We start from the raw sequence: 19,831 nt of genomic DNA on the forward strand, positions 1-19,831 counted from the left end.
TTATAACTAGCCAATATCATTATCCAACTTTCATAAGCAAATCACCTCTTTCTTATACCAAAGATTCACTTATTACTACGATGATGGTACGAGGATTGAGGCTCCATATCCGAGGAAACACGGCGATTCGAATCGATTAAACCCAGCTGGGGATTCAGTACCACACGACATATGTAGAACTTAATCTTGCATATGTCAACCTTTTCTATAGATCCTCCCATACAAGAACGGGTCCAGCGTCACCCGAGAGTACAGTACACCACCATCCTACAGCCAATCTAGATGTTTCCCGGTCATCTCAGATCCGTAAGGTGGGTACACGCTACTCTCGCCATCTTTCCACTCCCAGTACGCGGTTAGCCGTTCTCAAGTATCGGAATAGCTATAGGTAAGGCTTACCGCCGCATGTGGGCTGTACTCAAAGGTCTCAATCACAACAGGCCAATCAACGGTACGGTCCTTAATCGACACAGTTGGAGACACTACTTTAAGACTCCATTCTTAAAGCAAGTCCACCGACCGGTCTCAAGTTGAACATTATTGACCATAAAAGTATTCCACAACAACCCTTCAAACTTTCTCATTTGAAAACCTATCTAATAAGCAAGACTAAGCATACTAAACATTTTCATAAAGCAAGTATTAAGGTTAATATTGAAATCATCAAGGTAGGTAATGCAGCAAATAGGATTCACTCAACTCCTATTCACCTAATGCATCATTTTAACTCAAGTGATATAAATAACTTTATGAAAATACAAGGATAGGGTTTAATGTCCGGGGCTTGCCTTGGCCGGAAGGGAAGTCCGACAACTCAGCAAAACCAGATGGATCCACAAACTCGGAAGCAACCCACTGAGGATTAGATTCCTCCGGAGCGTAGTCTACACGTAGAGTTGCATATGCATGATCAATGAGATGTTCATGACATGATAAAGACAGGTTACAAGTTCTTGGATGATAACAACAATCATAACTACCTCGAGTACAACTTACCTTCACGGTATAGAAACAAACTAACTTAGCTATCAAAACATAAATTACTACTAAGCAAATTTTATCATCTTCATTAAGCAAGGTTGTGAAGCTATCATACAACAAAGATCATTTATATGAAATAAACCATAGCATATCATACCAAGTAACCACTGGTTGTCAATCAATCCCAAAGATCAATCAAAACCTAAAATGATTAGGTTTTCTATTTATCTTAATCAATTCTTAATTAAATATTAATGGCAGTAATTAAGTATTAACATCAAACAATAATTAAATGCCAAAGGTCATTAAGGTTAATGACCTCAGGTCATCACACAATCCCAAAAGCACTCAAATTCTAATTTGGAAATTAAGCTAAAGGCTAGCTAAAAACAAACAACTCTATTTGCACACATAACCGGGACAGCAGCATATACACAACTTCATTCAACCATAATTAGAGATCCAAACATCCAATAAAGGTAATATTAGACTTTCTGGAAAGCTTAGATAATTTTCTACAACTTTGTTATTATCTTCGAGAACTGATTTAAAAGATAAAATAGCCAAACAGCATGAATAAACAATTCTGTCCAGACCTTGGACAGAATCAGACATTAAGCTTCATACATCTATAACCAGAGTTCTAGATCACCAAAATTCATGATCCATAACATTTTGGAAAGCTTATGAAAATTACTACAATTCATCTTTTATCATGAAAGCATGCTTCATAAGTTTAGTAGGTTGAAATTGCACAACTACAGAAACTGATCCAGAATTTGACAGAGAGGAACCATTTCTGAAACTTAAATTTAAACAGGCATAACTCAGAAACTATAGGGCCAAATGCCACCAAAATTTAACACCAGCTAGATACATGAATTCTATACAACTTTGTTATAGACAAGTTTCATATCCAACATTATTTACCTAGAGAAATTCATAATGCTCTAAAAACTATCGAGAAACCACTAACAATTAAATTATAGAGAAATCATATTTCATTTATGTTCCAAACTTGAACCTGGGCAAAACCCAGCTCACCAACAGTTGAAATACATCAAAGAGATACTAGAAAACATCATGGTCATCCCTAAATAAATTCCTTTCATGTTTTTATTAATTTATTTAGGTAAATAGACAAAGCAATAACCATATATCAAAAGTACACAGTAAATTCTGAGAAAACTACAGCAGCTCATATATGCTATCCAAAGTCTACTGTATAAGTTTCATGCCATTTGGATAAGTATAGCAATTTCCATGAAAAAGATAAATTTCCATCACAAAGAAGCATGTAACGGCAAGATAAATAAGAAACTCGACATTTTCTACAAACACATAGCTAAATTATGTATCTATATGATATAACAACCACATATAAAGACAGAGGAACCATATTTTACATTTATTTATTTTTAGTTTAATTTTAAACTATTTAATAAGCACTAAACAAGATAAATTAATAACTTAACCATATATCCTCTACTGAACATGAAATTTTTACTGTAACACTCACATAACATCACGAGAACACCATAAAAATTTCAGGACCATAGGAGCTACACAGAATTAGATATGAATTTCTCCTTTTTAAACATAATTAAAAGGCATAAATCATAACTAATTATTTTACTACAAAACATGGTCAGTTCCATATTTTTAATAAAAACTAGACATTTCAAGGAGCACAACAAAATTTGGTTCACCAAAATTGGAGTTACCAAACTCCAGATATGAATTTTCAAAGATTTAACAAAACATCTACAAACAAGTCCTTATAGCACTATTCACCTGAGTCACAGTCTCTGCAATTAGACCCCTGGAGAACATCAAATTGTCGCGCGAAGTCCCTGGCCGCGAACTGAAAACAGAGGAGCTCGCCGGAGATCGCAGTTTCGACGTTGGGGTGCTCGTCGGCGGCAGTGGAGCAGCGGGGGAGTTCACTTGGACTCACGCACACCCTCTGGTTCCCTCTACTTGGCCAGAGGTGGTCTGTGGAGGCATGGCCACGTGAACAGCGGCACTGGCGGAGCTCTGGACGGGGCTAGGGGAAAACTTGGCGCTCCGGCCGCCGGGAAGGCGAGGGGACGAGTTGGGGAGCATCAGGGGCTCATCACGACTTCGTCAAGCTGCTCAGAACTGGTGGAAAAGCACGGAGGAGGGCTGGCCACGTGAAGCGCCCACGGCGGCGCTTTCGGCCGGAGTTGGGGAAGAAGAAGAAGCTCCAGCGATTGGGCGGGTTAGAGGGCGTGCTAGGGAGCGCTCTGGGTTCGCAAGAGTGCGGCGAAAGTGGTGGAAGGCTCAATTTGGTGAGAGAGGTGTTGAGCACGATGAATTTGAAGGGGAAGGGCGTCGGGTTTCTTTCGGTCATGGACAGCAAACAGACGACGTCGCCCACGTCGATGCTCAGAAAGGAGAAAGGAGCGAGGCTATGACGTCCACGTCGCTTGGCGACTCTGGCAGCAAGCAGCTGCGTGCCTTCACGCACGCAGGCGGTGCTGCGCGGGCGGCGACCACGCTGGACAGAGCGCCGAGGTCCACCTCAGTTACTGTAGCCGGCTTTATCCAACCAGTTTTGTGGTTTTGCAAAATTCGTCCAAATTTTGAACTGAAGACAAAATTCCACCAAAATGGAAGTTGTGAAGAATTTTACAAGCTACAAAACTCCTTTTGGTGACCAAAGCTAAATCTGAGTGGAAAAGTGTGAATTTGGCAAAACAGTTTGAATTTCAAAATCCCAAATTGGGGAAATTCCAAATTTTGAATTTGAGCAGATTAGAATTTCCAAAATTACTTTTGATTTTCCAAAACAACTTGAAAAACTACCAACATGAAAGTTGTTCAACTTTTCAAGCCCTACAACTTTCATGTTGACCATTTTTCAAAATTCCAAACAGATTTTGAATTGAGGATTTAAGTTTGAAAAGGGAACACTTTCCGGAAATCTGTATTTTTAAAATTACTTTGGATTTTGTACTAAATCTTCAAAAACTCAAAACACCAAAGTTGTACATCTTGACAAGATCTACAACTTTGCTTTTGAACTCAACTTCAAATTTTGCTTAGTTTTTAAATTACACAAAAGGGGCAAATCTAGGTTTTTGAAATTAGGGTTTCCCCCCTTAAGTCTTTCGGAAAAACTCTCACCCAGGGTTTTAATCACCAACACAAACATCCATACACAATATAAGCACACTTTAATTTCCTAAGCACAATCAACCAAAATAACCTTATTTTAAGTTGATGCATAATAATGTGCTTAACAAATATGCTTTGCAATGCTTATGATGACATGATCCAGTTTTAGTGTTCGTAACATCAGGGATGTTACAGCCCTTCCCCCTTAAAGAAATCTCGTCCCGAGATTTCCAGGGTACTAAAACCCATGGGGTTAAGTAATGGAAAAGGAAATGTGTCAAGCACATTAACTTTTGAGAAGTTCATACAACAATTACGATTGGTCCAAGAATTACAACTAAGATCAACAAGAAGTTGTAATCAATCAGGAATTTTAGAGAATTCATACGAAGATATGAATCTCCAAATGAGCTTCCAAGGAGAATGAAAGCACACTAACAGTAGATTATAGTGGAGCATGACCAGAGATCCCGATGTTTAACGAGCACCCTGTAGTATTTCCTTATGGCTGCAGTCCACAGGAGACTACAAGGTTCGACGCTATAACGTGATCACGGATCATGGTACCTACTATAGAGTACGGTTACAATAGCTTTCAATGACCTATGTTGGTTATCCAAGTCAAGGGTTTTAGGTAATTCCCACAAAGATATGGGCATGGATTCCCATAATATTGTTCAAAGAGTGAGGTCACCTAAGTTGTGGGTCTATAAGGGATCATGATCATAGACTTTGATAACAGCGAGCGCCCGGCAGTATTTCCTTATGGTCGCGAGCCATAGGAGACCCCAGGTTTCGGCGTTGTTACCTAAGTTATGGGTCTTGGTACCTTAAGAGGACACAATCATAGTGACATTCAATCAACAGAAATGTTGACAAATGACATCAAGGAGGTAGCATGTGTCCGAATTAGAGGAAATCAAGGAAGGTCACATGCATAACAAATGAATCAAGGATTAGGATCTTATGGAGTAAAAGATTATCAATCAGTTAACGAAACCTGGTACATGATGAGATTCATCAATAAAACAGCTATACCGAATAATAACTGTTTTGAAGCATAAGGAGGGGCTTTTATGTATCATTATATTTGTCATGTTATGCTTGATATGCAATATGCTCGCCTATACGTCTTCTCAACGGCGAGAGTGCTCTATCTTCATCATGTTAGTAGATTATAGGGCTTTATTTATACACTATCTTCATCGCTCTGGATGGAATGTTGCAAGACTTTTGACAAAGCATTGTTGGAGTAGTTTGATTCTTCACTTGGCTTGTTGAAGACTTGAAGCTTCTTTCAATGCCTTCTATTTGAGTCAGCAGAAAGTCTTCGTAGAATCCGGACAGCAAGCATAAGAAAAGTTAAGGAATATTTATAAGTTGTTATCCTCAAAAACTTTTAATTTGTAAATTTCTTTTGAACTTTTCACAAGTAATGTTGTAGAAGATCCATGTATGAGCTCTGATACCACTCTGATATCTGTAACATCCCTGATGTTACGAACACTAAAACTGGATCATGTCATCATAAGCATTGCAAAGCATATTTGTTAAGCACATTATTATGCATCAACTTAAAATAAGGTTATTTTGGTTGATTGTGCTTAGGAAATTAAAGTGTGCTTATATTGTGTATGGATGTTTGTGTTGGTGATTAAAACCCTGGGTGAGAGTTTTTCCGAAAGACTTAAGGGGGGAAACCCTAATTTCAAAAACCTAGATTTGCCCCTTTTGTGTAATTTAAAAACTAAGCAAAATTTGAAGTTGAGTTCAAAAGCAAAGTTGTAGATCTTGTCAAGATGTACAACTTTGGTGTTTTGAGTTTTTGAAGATTTAGTACAAAATCCAAAGTAATTTTAAAAATACAGATTTCCGGAAAGTGTTCCCTTTTCAAACTTAAATCCTCAATTCAAAATCTGTTTGGAATTTTGAAAAATGGTCAACATGAAAGTTGTAGGGCTTGAAAAGTTGAACAACTTTCATGTTGGTAGTTTTTCAAGTTGTTTTGGAAAATCAAAAGTAATTTTGGAAATTCTAATCTGCTCAAATTCAAAATTTGGAATTTCCCCAATTTGGGATTTTGAAATTCAAACTGTTTTGCCAAATTCACACTTTTCCACTCAGATTTAGCTTTGGTCACCAAAAGGAGTTTTGTAGCTTGTAAAATTCTTCACAACTTCCATTTTGGTGGAATTTTATCTTCAGTTCAAAATTTGGACGAATTTTGCAAAACCACAAAACTGGTTGGATAAAGCCGGCTACAGTAACTGAGGTGGACCTCGGCGCTCTGTCCAGCGTGGTCGCCGCCCGCGCAGCACCGCCTGCGTGCGTGAAGGCACGCAGCTGCTTGCTGCCAGAGTCGCCAAGCGACGTGGACGTCATAGCCTCGCTCCTTTCTCCTTTCTGAGCATCGACGTGGGCGACGTCGTCTGTTTGCTGTCCATGACCGAAAGAAACCCGACGCCCTTCCCCTTCAAATTCATCGTGCTCAACACCTCTCTCACCAAATTGAGCCTTCCACCACTTTCGCCGCACTCTTGCGAACCCAGAGCGCTCCCTAGCACGCCCTCTAACCCGCCCAATCGCTGGAGCTTCTTCTTCTTCCCCAACTCCGGCCGAAAGCGCCGCCGTGGGCGCTTCACGTGGCCAGCCCTCCTCCGTGCTTTTCCACCAGTTCTGAGCAGCTTGACGAAGTCGTGATGAGCCCCTGATGCTCCCCAACTCGTCCCCTCGCCTTCCCGGCGGCCGGAGCGCCAAGTTTTCCCCTAGCCCCGTCCAGAGCTCCGCCAGTGCCGCTGTTCACGTGGCCATGCCTCCACAGACCACCTCTGGCCAAGTAGAGGGAACCAGAGGGTGTGCGTGAGTCCAAGTGAACTCCCCCGCTGCTCCACTGCCGCCGACGAGCACCCCAACGTCGAAACTGCGATCTCCGGCGAGCTCCTCTGTTTTCAGTTCGCGGCCAGGGACTTCGCGCGACAATTTGATGTTCTCCAGGGGTCTAATTGCAGAGACTGTGACTCAGGTGAATAGTGCTATAAGGACTTGTTTGTAGATGTTTTGTTAAATCTTTGAAAATTCATATCTGGAGTTTGGTAACTCCAATTTTGGTGAACCAAATTTTGTTGTGCTCCTTGAAATGTCTAGTTTTTATTAAAAATATGGAACTGACCATGTTTTGTAGTAAAATAATTAGTTATGATTTATGCCTTTTAATTATGTTTAAAAAGGAGAAATTCATATCTAATTCTGTGTAGCTCCTATGGTCCTGAAATTTTTATGGTGTTCTCGTGATGTTATGTGAGTGTTACAGTAAAAATTTCATGTTCAGTAGAGGATATATGGTTAAGTTATTAATTTATCTTGTTTAGTGCTTATTAAATAGTTTAAAATTAAACTAAAAATAAATAAATGTAAAATATGGTTCCTCTGTCTTTATATGTGGTTGTTATATCATATAGATACATAATTTAGCTATGTGTTTGTAGAAAATGTCGAGTTTCTTATTTATCTTGCCGTTACATGCTTCTTTGTGATGGAAATTTATCTTTTTCATGGAAATTGCTATACTTATCCAAATGGCATGAAACTTATACAGTAGACTTTGGATAGCATATATGAGCTGCTGTAGTTTTCTCAGAATTTACTGTGTACTTTTGATATATGGTTATTGCTTTGTCTATTTACCTAAATAAATTAATAAAAACATGAAAGGAATTTATTTAGGGATGACCATGATGTTTTCTAGTATCTCTTTGATGTATTTCAACTGTTGGTGAGCTGGGTTTTGCCCAGGTTCAAGTTTGGAACATAAATGAAATATGATTTCTCTATAATTTAATTGTTAGTGGTTTCTCGATAGTTTTTAGAGCATTATGAATTTCTCTAGGTAAATAATGTTGGATATGAAACTTGTCTATAACAAAGTTGTATAGAATTCATGTATCTAGCTGGTGTTAAATTTTGGTGGCATTTGGCCCTATAGTTTCTGAGTTATGCCTGTTTAAATTTAAGTTTCAGAAATGGTTCCTCTCTGTCAAATTCTGGATCAGTTTCTGTAGTTGTGCAATTTCAACCTACTAAACTTATGAAGCATGCTTTCATGATAAAAGATGAATTGTAGTAATTTTCATAAGCTTTCCAAAATGTTATGGATCATGAATTTTGGTGATCTAGAACTCTGGTTATAGATGTATGAAGCTTAATGTCTGATTCTGTCCAAGGTCTGGACAGAATTGTTTATTCATGCTGTTTGGCTATTTTATCTTTTAAATCAGTTCTCGAAGATAATAACAAAGTTGTAGAAAATTATCTAAGCTTTCCAGAAAGTCTAATATTACCTTTATTGGATGTTTGGATCTCTAATTATGGTTGAATGAAGTTGTGTATATGCTGCTGTCCCGGTTATGTGTGCAAATAGAGTTGTTTGTTTTTAGCTAGCCTTTAGCTTAATTTCCAAATTAGAATTTGAGTGCTTTTGGGATTGTGTGATGACCTGAGGTCATTAACCTTAATGACCTTTGGCATTTAATTATTGTTTGATGTTAATACTTAATTACTGCCATTAATATTTAATTAAGAATTGATTAAGATAAATAGAAAACCTAATCATTTTAGGTTTTGATTGATCTTTGGGATTGATTGACAACCAGTGGTTACTTGGTATGATATGCTATGGTTTATTTCATATAAATGATCTTTGTTGTATGATAGCTTCACAACCTTGCTTAATGAAGATGATAAAATTTGCTTAGTAGTAATTTATGTTTTGATAGCTAAGTTAGTTTGTTTCTATACCGTGAAGGTAAGTTGTACTCGAGGTAGTTATGATTGTTGTTATCATCCAAGAACTTGTAACCTGTCTTTATCATGTCATGAACATCTCATTGATCATGCATATGCAACTCTACGTGTAGACTACGCTCCGGAGGAATCTAATCCTCAGTGGGTTGCTTCCGAGTTTGTGGATCCATCTGGTTTTGCTGAGTTGTCGGACTTCCCTTCCGGCCAAGGCAAGCCCCGGACATTAAACCCTATCCTTGTATTTTCATAAAGTTATTTATATCACTTGAGTTAAAATGATGCATTAGGTGAATAGGAGTTGAGTGAATCCTATTTGCTGCATTACCTACCTTGATGATTTCAATATTAACCTTAATACTTGCTTTATGAAAATGTTTAGTATGCTTAGTCTTGCTTATTAGATAGGTTTTCAAATGAGAAAGTTTGAAGGGTTGTTGTGGAATACTTTTATGGTCAATAATGTTCAACTTGAGACCGGTCGGTGGACTTGCTTTAAGAATGGAGTCTTAAAGTAGTGTCTCCAACTGTGTCGATTAAGGACCGTACCGTTGATTGGCCTGTTGTGATTGAGACCTTTGAGTACAGCCCACATGCGGCGGTAAGCCTTACCTATAGCTATTCCGATACTTGAGAACGGCTAACCGCGTACTGGGAGTGGAAAGATGGCGAGAGTAGCGTGTACCCACCTTACGGATCTGAGATGACCGGGAAACATCTAGATTGGCTGTAGGATGGTGGTGTACTGTACTCTCGGGTGACGCTGGACCCGTTCTTGTATGGGAGGATCTATAGAAAAGGTTGACATATGCAAGATTAAGTTCTACATATGTCGTGTGGTACTGAATCCCCAGCTGGGTTTAATCGATTCGAATCGCCGTGTTTCCTCGGATATGGAGCCTCAATCCTCGTACCATCATCGTAGTAATAAGTGAATCTTTGGTATAAGAAAGAGGTGATTTGCTTATGAAAGTTGGATAATGATATTGGCTAGTTATAAGTGATAATCTTGAGTTAAAACTTGAAAGTAGGTTTTACTCTTAGTAAGCTTTTATGCAAAAGAAATGCTTTGATCTTGCTAAAGCTTTACCTTGAATCCCTATAGCCTGCATACCTGAGTCTTCACCTCTTTTCTAGTCGGTTAAGTCTTGTTGAGTACTTTTGTACTCAGGGTTTTATAACCCCTGTTGCAGGTGCTGACTTAGACTGCTAATGGAGGTCATGTCGGTGGGCGCGACATGATTTATCCACCTCTTCTACCTTAGAAGCTTCACCTAGGATGCTTCCGCTACTCTACACACCTTTTGGAAAATTAGTTAAGTTTATACTTCATCATATGTTGTAAATTAAGTTATAAATCTTCCGCACTCTGATGTAAGTTATTTTTGTAACAAATGTTGTAATGTTGTGGTAACTCCATGTTGATCCTGTACGAGTTAAAATGTGGATGATTCGGGGTCCTCCGAGGACACCCGACAGACTTCTTGAGTCATTTGGAACTCGCGCACGCCGATCAGAAGTCTTTGAGACAATGATGGGTGCATGTGGGCCACTTAATTCAGGAGGTTCTGCCACACGTATGTTATTAACGCCTCAAATTTTTGAATTCCTGTAAATACGCCCGCATAGGTGTTACAATTGGATTGTATTCAAACCCGTTAGCTCCACTAACACGGGCCCGTTAGCTAGGTCCGCGCGGGCTTCGCGCGTGTAGACTCTAGGTGCGTGTAGATACTCGTACGTGTAAAAAACACTCATATATATATATATATATATATATATATATATACTGAATACCATATAGTAATGCTGTGCATATAATGATTTAATTTTAAGAAAATCCTGCAGCAATGCACAGGAAATTCACCTAGTATTTATAATGTTGATATCCAATCGTATTATATCCGACATGACTGATACTATCAGTATTTGAATCTGAATCCAACTAGAAATATGAAAACAAATATAATATCAGTTATATTCATCCGTGTCCAATTTTTTTATCCATAATTATAAGGGATCGTGGTTGCTTCAACAGATTACTCATTGTCTCATCCTATTCCGAATACTCAAAAGGTTGAAGAAAGTACTTAGAAGCCACAATCCTCCCTCTCAGATCCATCCCTGCTCGCCCTATTTAGTTTTTACCTAAAAACTTTTCACCCATCATATCGAATGTTCGGACATATAAAGCATTAAATATAGATTAAAAATAACGATTACACAATTTGTATGTATTTTGCGAGATAAATTTTTTAAGTCTAATTAGTCTATGATTGGACAGTAATTGCTATAGTTATATATGTGCTACAATACCCAAAAACTTTTCTTTTTTAAACAAAATAAGACCCTACTTTAAAGGCATTGGTAATCAGTTGGGAGAGAAAAAAGCTACACTAATAATAATAATAATAGAAGATCACCTATAGACGTTTAGGAGATATGGGAATGAGATAAGTAATCTGTTGGTGATACTTACTGTGTTTACTTCCCTACGCTACAATTTGCTAAGGACTCGTTCAGTTGATCCCTAGAGAAATTTAGTCCCCTGTTTGGATTGCTTTATTCCGTAACTCGCCACGCCTTTGGCTTATGCCTTTTTGTTCTTTATATTTCTACAGCATTTTATGCCAAAATTTTGACGCGTGCTACACCTAAAGATGAAAACGAAACAAAAATATCTCGAATCGAACCGCATCATTTTCTATATTTAATCCGATCGAATTCATATTTTTCTGTTCAACTTTACTATTTTCGCTTTCGTATTTTAGATGTTTCGTATTTCAAATGTAAAAGTAGAAAACGGTTTAGACATTTCGACCATTTTGTACTTTTCTACTTTTAATTTAAAATATTTTGAATTTAAAATTTGGTTTGAATCAAATTTAACCAACTACACGGTCACACAGCTCAGTTACATGCTACTCACCATGCAGCTGTGTTCTTTCCACTGGTGGCCAGCTGCCCTCTTTTTTGTGGACGACACTTAGTCTCATTTTTCTTGACCTCATGAAGTGTTGTCCTCTCATTTTGAGTTCATATTTCAATAACATTTAATTTTAGTTCAGATTCTAAAATGGTATGCTAGTTGCTACATCTAATTTTAATTCTTATTATCCTGTTAGCTATTAATTGTTTGGTCTAAACTTGTATTTATGTGTGGGATATTGAATTAAATACCTAAGACCAAGGATAATGCACTTTTTAATTATTACATGCACTTAAACTAGTCATGCACTTGGTACTATGGTCGGTATTCCGTATTAAGTTTTCTTATATCGACCATGTTCGATATAAATCTGCTCGAATTGGTTTGTTTTTAGAATTCTCGATATTTCATAAATTTGTGTTTGTTTTAATGTCCAACTTTACTATTTTTGTTTTCGTTTTTATATAAATTTATAAATGTAAAAGTAGAAAACAATTTTCTTACGCTTTTCATCCTTGGCTACACCTGAGTCTTAGCAAACCTGAGGAAGCAAGCCAAATGGGCCATAAATTTAGCTTTTTTGGGGTTGCAAACGGCCCATAAACTCACTGTAGCCCAATTATGTTCAAATCACAGTATCCTCAGCTTTGGCCAGTACTGGTGTGCAACAAACTAGCTATAACTAGTTCGTGAGATAAACACACTATACTCCGTAGTTCAGTAATTCTTGCATGCCGATCGGTCAATCGAGGGATCAGATACGTTTCGGGTTGCAAACAGTCCATAATAAAGGGCTCTAGCTCAAATCATGTTCAATTCCCTTCAGCCAGATGTAAAAAGATTTTAGATTTCGCTACTGTAGCACTTTTATTTGTTTGTGTCAAATATTGTCTAATTATGGACTAACTAGGATGAAAAGATTCGTCTCGCGATTTACAGATAAACTGTGTAATTAATTTTTATTTTCGTCTATATTTAATGCTTCATGTATGTGTCAAAAAATTCGATGTGACGGAGAATCTTGAAAACTTTTTGGTTTTCGGGGTGAACTAAACAAGACCCACAAGGAAATTTAGTTCTGGGTTCTGGCTGGTCATGGCGGAGATAGGTTAATCGGGCCATCAAATACGCGTCCGTTGTGACATATATGGTTCTGTGTTCTACAGATATTCCGTGACGCCGGAATGATTGACTGAGGGTAGTTTTGGATTTTGGCCAGCAAAATTTGATTCTAGTCTTGGCTAATTTTTGGGTCCGCCACTGAGGGGGTGCTTAGTTCTTTTTTTATTCTAAAAAATTTTATGTTGTGGTTTATTATTTTGTATAGTGAAACTAAATACCATGTAAATTTTTGAGGAAAAAAAGTGGTTATTCTTCATTTTGGATTTTAGCCTCAAGAGGCTAAAATAACCACAAAAGAGCCTTAAGCGGCTCTCACGAGGACAATAAACTCTGCATTTTGGATGAAACTAAATATAATCATGAAAATTTTAGCATTTTGCATTCCATCATTTTAAAATAGTTAATATTTTGTATTTTGTATTTTATGGAGAACTAAACACCCTCTGAATCACTAACTTGAGCGAGCAACCTTGACAATTTGCCATCAAAGTCACTTTTAATAGCATTGCTCAATCAGGTTACTGCAGCATACGACGAGTTCAGTTCAGGCAGGTCCCCCTGCCCCTTCCCATACAAGGCAGGCAAGCTACGGTCCCACTCCTTGTATTTGTCATACCTGCCAAAAATGCAAGCATCATACAGTACAGTGTACAGACTAGACGCGTGAAGTGAAACAGATCAATCATTTTTTTTCTCGAACATGCATACTCCCTCCGTCCCAAAATAAGTGTCGTTTGCACTTTCTAAAAAATAACTTTAACTAAATATATAGTAAAAAATATTAATATTTATAGTACATAATTAGTATCATTGAAAAGATATTTAAGTCTAGTTTTTTAACAAATTTATTTAGAGACACAAATATTACACATACTCCCTCCGTCCTTAAAAGCTGCAATTTCTAGAGTTGTCTTAAGTCAATTTTTTAAAAATTTGACCAAATTTATAGAAAAAACACTAAGATTTATAGTACTAAATTAATATCATTAGATTTATCATTGAATATATTTTCATAAAATACTCATTTTATGTTATACATATTGATGTTCTTTTCTATAAAATTGGTCAAAGTTAAACAAGTTTGACTGGCACAGATTCTAGGAATTGAAGCTTTCAGGGACGGAGGGAGTATTTTGTACAAATCAAGTTAAACTTGTGGCACAAAAACCTAAAACGACACTCTTTTTGGGACTGAAGGAGTAAGTAGAAGATTGTTTTATACAATGCACCATAAGACCCGCTAAGGAGGATAATTAATTTTACATTTAAGCATAGCCTCTCTAGTGAGGGATTCAAACCTAATTATTCGTGTACTAGACAACCTAGGTGGCACGTTCCTACGTCGATCCTAAACTTCTTAAACTACTTCAGTATTACTTTTTACAAAAAAATAATATTTTTCTCTAACAGCAAATAAATATCAGCTAAATTTTAGCAAAGCGAGAGCATGTCGGGCTGGCGGGCTGCAGCATTTAGCCTGCGCACCTTCCAGCATAGGATGGTCGTATTTCCATTGCACGGCGCGACCATACTGCGTGTGGACGTCTAGGCGGCAGGCGCGTCTTGCGCCGCGTCCCCTCGGCCGAACTGGCCTGTCCGTGTCCGGGAAGAACTCCCGGCCCTCGTGGCTTCTGCAGGCGACGGGTTCAGATTGTCAACAATGATACTGTCATAACTCATAAGCTTTCGTGGCCGTCGACGTTGGTCTGGTCTGCGTCGATCTGCCGGCTCCTTGTTGGCAGCTTTGCTGGAAACAGATCGATCATTCAAGCCGACATGGGACGGAACCAGGAAACGGTGTAGCCGGACTCATCCGAGTTCCGAACGAGCAGAATATTGTCACTCCATATAAGTCCAGAGTCGCCAACTGCACTACAATAGAATTTGCTTCTCCTGCAAATTCATTAGCGGAGCAAAATGATGAAAAGAACAAAGATTCGTGGTCTGCAGTTCCTTTTAACTGTAACTGGGTTGGATTCTACTTCTGCTTAATCAAATACACGTTCTTTCTGGGGCGGGCGTGTTAGCGAAAAAAAAAATACTTGGAAATAAGGAGGGGTCCCTTCTGAATCGTAAAAGCACGGAAAAAAAAAATAAAAGCGATGCATATATGCAGTTATCTATAATAAACAGAATAACTTTACATGCAACGTCGTTTTCAGTCCAGCAAAAACACACGCTTAGAGAAAACAAAACATTTCTTTAGATCAAACAGAAATCTCACTTCTTTCTTTGGATATATAACCTTTAAGTTTAGTACTCACAACTTCATTCCATTTCATCTTCCACAATTATAACTTCAAACGATATCATTTTATCAACTCACCACAAGAATATCATATTTCAATCTTTTCTCTCCGCGATCTCTTCAACAAGAAGCGAAGATTCTCTGCTACATCTATCATCTCTGGCCTTTGATCGACATTAAGATCTAGGCACTTCAAAATCATTCCAGCCACACTATGAAGAAGCTCCATGTTCCCTGTTACTGCAATTTCAGAGTCAACAAGCTCAATCACTTTCTTATCCTTTGTGTAACAATCTAGAAAGTTGCTTAGTAAACCATTAGAATCTGAGGCCTTCTTCCTTGTAATGAGTTCTAGGAGCACAATTCCAAAACTATAGACATCGCTTTTAGTCGTTAATCTTCCAGACTGCAGATATATTGGATCCACATAGCTCACAGCACCAATGACATTTCTTGTGTATTTTTTGTCGACGGTAATCATCCTAGATATACCAAAGTCAGATATCTTAGGTATCAAGTCATCATTTAAAAGAATATTAGCTGGTTTAACATCACCATGAAGAATTGTCGTGGTGGTATCTGAATGCAAATAGGCTAAACCCCTAGCTGATTGTGTAGCAATGTCCAGACGTTGATCCAAATCTAGAGGCTCCCTAGTGACATGCAAAATGTCATCAAGGCTGCCTTTGGGCACAAACTCATATACCAAAATTGGGATATCAACTTCTAGGCAGCAGCCAATGAGCTTGACAATGTTCTTGTGCATGACTCGAGATTGAATGATAACTTCATTAGTGAATTGGTCAGCCAAATTGGCATTCTTGGGCTTCTTCACTGCTACTGGTTCATCTCCAAGAATCCCCTTGTAAACCTCACCAAAGCCACCTTCTCCAATGCGATTGGTACTTCTTAAAATTGGCTCTAGCTCCTTCTTTTTGAATAGCTTGATCTTGGTAACTTTTTCTAAAGTAGGCCCCCCATTTTTTCCAAAATATTCTTTGTTCTTCCTTTTCTCTTTGCGGAGAAGCCACACAAACACCACAACTGATATGATCAAAATACAACCTGCCACACCTAAATAATAACAAAAACATAGCACGTAGTAGTCACAATTTCCATTCTAACTAACAAGCAAAATGATTAATAGATTTTTAATAAGTGAAATTTTACAGTGCTAGAAAAAAACTAGAGCCATCCATTTAGATAGATTGCATGGCTCTAAAATAGGAAGAACTAATGTTGAGGAACTTAAGTTGAACCTAAAATTTGTAGGTCCAGAACTAAAAATATATAGATCAGAAATTATTTTTAAAATACATTAATGAATCTTTCAAGGTCTTACCGTTGTACGATTAAAGGGCTCTTTTATAGTAGTAGGATTTTATTTAGGTTGTATGGACTTTCTAGCATTGTGATCAAAGACACTAATAATCCTCGTTAGCCCCACACGAGGTCAAAACCTATATAACTTGAATATTTTTTTTCTTTTAAACGGCAGCAATACTTTTAAGTGACATACTACATGTCGTTCTCTCTTCCCGAGAAGTAACTGTAACTAAATATATATTAAAAAGTATTAATAATTATGATACATAATTAGTATAAGAGGAAAGATCTTTGAATCTAGTTTTTTTAACAAATTTATTTAGAGATACAAATGTTGCACGTATTTTTTATAAATCTAGTTAAACTTGCGACACGAAGACTCAAAATGTCAGTTAATTTTGGGACGGAAGAAGTATATTAACAGATGGACCACTTGAATAATGTATACATGTCACACGTGTACCTGAAGCAATTACTACTCCAAGGGGAAGTCTGAGGTTGCAAGGTTCATTAAACGGATCAGCACTGTGGAAACCGCTGGGACATCTGCATTCATATGAACCCAATGTATTTTGACAAAAGCCTCTACATGGATACTCATCGTGTTCACACTCGTTGATATCTGTACACAAACGATAATATGTGAGTGTCCTCAAACTTTATATATTTCGAGAAGTTTGACTAAAATTATTTCGATATTTCGATAGCAAAACTATTTAAACTTCTCGGTATCCATGGAATATATTTCGATAGCAAAATTATTTAAACTTGTGGATGCTAACATATTTTGGTAAAATCTTGATCAAACTTGCAGAAGTTTGGCTTAAGACAGAGCTAAAGTTAATGATAATTTAAAACTGGAAAAGTAGAGACTAGAGTGAATGAATAAAAGCCAACAGTAATTATCACAGTCGTTGGTATTTCCCTGGAAATAAAACCCTGCCTGATCTGATGAGGTTCCCTGTGAAGAAGAAATTATAGCTCCAAAGAGGATCTTGAACGGAGTTTTGGAACCTATAGATTCTCCTCATCAAGGGGTGCTGCAGTATTCTAGTTCTACTTCTATGATGGTGCATGCAATTCACTACCCCCTCTTCTTTAATAAGGTCAGTCTCAGTGGAGGTTTCACCAAGGGATGTCATGCACATTTATTAGAGCGTCATGTCAGCAAAACTGCACTTTTTACATAAAACGAGAGGAGAGAGAAGAAAGTAGTTTCACCATGGTGAAACTCTACGGGCGTTGTTTCTCACGCGGTGAAACGGGATGAAATCCCCACTGAGGGCCAAATCGTTTCAATCCAATCATTTTACAGCAATTAAATGTTTTGCTTAGTCTTGAAAACAACAAAGTGAAATGCTCCATTGCTGGGGTTATTTCATAGATAGTTTCATTTCAATCTCGATGACGTGTTGGTATGTGAAACCGTGCAATGACACACACGAAGGCATATGCACTTACCGGTACAACCATTGACGACGTAGGGGTTGCCCTCGTAGCCCATGCTGCAGTTGCAGACGTACCCGGGTCCATTGAACGAGTCGTGGCACTCACTGTTTGAACTCACGCAGGCGTAGCCCTGCGCTTCCTTCTTCGCCTCAGCGCAGGTAAGGCCGTTGTTGTCACGGATGGCCCAATCCAGCCACACCGGCATCGTCCGATTGACGTCCATCCTGAGGTCCGCGGCGTGGAAGGTGTAGTTCTCCTTCTCCACCAGGAAGGCGTAGTCGCAGGGGCTGTAGTCCAGCCTCGCCTTGTGCGTGTACTCCCTGAAGTACATCTTGTTGTCCGTGAGCCCGGCCGGGATGTCGACGCGGCAGCAGCCGACGCCCGCGCAGGCGCCGTCGACGGCGCTCCGGGAGTCGTTGCAGAAAGACATGCAGCCGGTGTAGTAGGCGAACGGGTAGTCGTCGCTGCCTTGGGTCCGCTGGCCCTGGATGTAGCCCAGGGTGTTGCAGCCGACGACGACGAGATGGTTGTGGGTGTTGGAGATGCGGTACACGTCTTCTTGGTTGAACTGCACGTCGCCGTCGCTCCAGGCGTGCACCTCGTCGGAGGCGTTGAAGCACTCCCACCCGATGGGCAGCGTCACGCGGGCCTCCGCCGTCCTGATGGAGAGGTGGTTGACCGGGATGGGCATCGTGGTGCCGGCAAGCACCGGCCTGCCGCCGTCGCCGCAGATGATCTCGAAGCCTTTGCGGAAGCAGCCGGCGCCGATGCCGAACGGGTACTGAATGCTCATACCGCCGCAGCTGTCCACGCATCGGCCGCTGGTGCTCTCAACGTCGGCGGCGGCCGCCGCAGCCGATGCTGCTAGCAGGAGTAGCAGGCATGTCAAGAAGTGTATGGCCATCACTGCAAGTTGCTTCGGTTGATTGATCGATTTGGTGGCTGTGTGGCTCGTCACTTGCTGGTTTGCTACTGTCCACATCCAGTAGCTTAGCTATACCTGCTACCTTGACTACAGCATTTACTTATGAGCTGTTGCCTTCAGTGTGGCCGTAAGCAGTGATGTTTTCATGAACTTTAGTAACATTGTTTGCATCGGCTTGTAATATGAACTGGTATGGATAGTCGCATCCCTACTGGTTGCACTGGCCAAATACTTGTGTCGTCCTAATAGTGGTTGGAGCAACTGCCCAGCTTAATTAACATGGCTCACCATCAGATCGATCAGCACAGGATGGCTGACAGATGAAGACTTTCATGTTTGATCTGTGGTTCAATCTCAAGCTTCCGGTGCTGATATGATTGACACTGAGGGGTGGGGTATCTGATCTGGAGTCACTAGCTATGCTCACAAAGTATTTTCCACTGTTAAGTTGTCGTCGTATGTCAGATGTGACGTAATATATGCCCTCTGCCCCTGTCTAAAGAACCATCATTATCAGTTCAAAGGGGTCATGTTTAATTAATGGAAGGGGCCATTAGGTAAATAGGAACATAAGAAGTCCACTACACCCACACTATGGTGGCTCTGTTTTTATAGACTTGACTCGACCAACCTCTTTTGTCAAAGAAACTCAATTATTTTTTCATTTCTTCTACGGTATTAGACGGTAGAAATGATGATTGAGTTTTCTTGTTCCACTTGACAGATGATGTTAGGAGAGGCATCATCAAAAGACAACTAAGTTACAGGATCCAATTTCATATGCATATGCTGCCAGCAGTCCAGCACATCCTTTCCTACTGCACGAATGAGATCACTGAAGTATCCTATCTCATTCAATCTAAACGCAATGGCAGGAGTTCTACCTTTCAGAGGTCTTTCTTTTCTTTGTCTT

At 39.1% G+C, this 19,831-nt stretch overlaps 1 protein-coding gene across 1 annotated transcript; it reads right to left on the reverse strand.

Annotated features, from left to right (window-relative positions):
* On the reverse strand, positions 14,698–19,137 carry LOC8077839 (wall-associated receptor kinase 2). Its single transcript, XM_002445514.2, has 3 exons — positions 18,006–19,137; positions 17,008–17,166; positions 14,698–16,292 (listed from the first exon to the last, which is right to left on the reverse strand). Exons 1-3 carry the CDS (start codon positions 18,973–18,975, stop codon positions 15,307–15,309), a joined length of 2,115 nt encoding a protein of 704 aa, XP_002445559.2. The 5' UTR covers positions 18,976–19,137; the 3' UTR covers positions 14,698–15,306.

This window comes from Sorghum bicolor, chromosome 7 (genome assembly GCF_000003195.3).
Source record: "Sorghum bicolor cultivar BTx623 chromosome 7, Sorghum_bicolor_NCBIv3, whole genome shotgun sequence".
Taxonomy (NCBI): Eukaryota; Viridiplantae; Streptophyta; class Magnoliopsida; order Poales; family Poaceae; genus Sorghum; species Sorghum bicolor.

Bases quoted from the DNA above. Each gene is read 5' to 3' on its own strand.
- LOC8077839 (XM_002445514.2), bottom strand. From the start codon at position 18,975: ATGTGGACAGTAGCAAACCAGCAAGTGACGAGCCACACAGCCACCAAA. The intron at 17,167-18,005 runs GTAAGTGCATAT...GTTTGTGTACAG, and splicing joins CGTCGTCAATGGTTGTACCG to ATATCAACGAGTGTGAACAC. The intron at 16,293-17,007 runs GTACACGTGTGA...GTTATTATTTAG, and splicing joins TGGAGTAGTAATTGCTTCAG to GTGTGGCAGGTTGTATTTTG.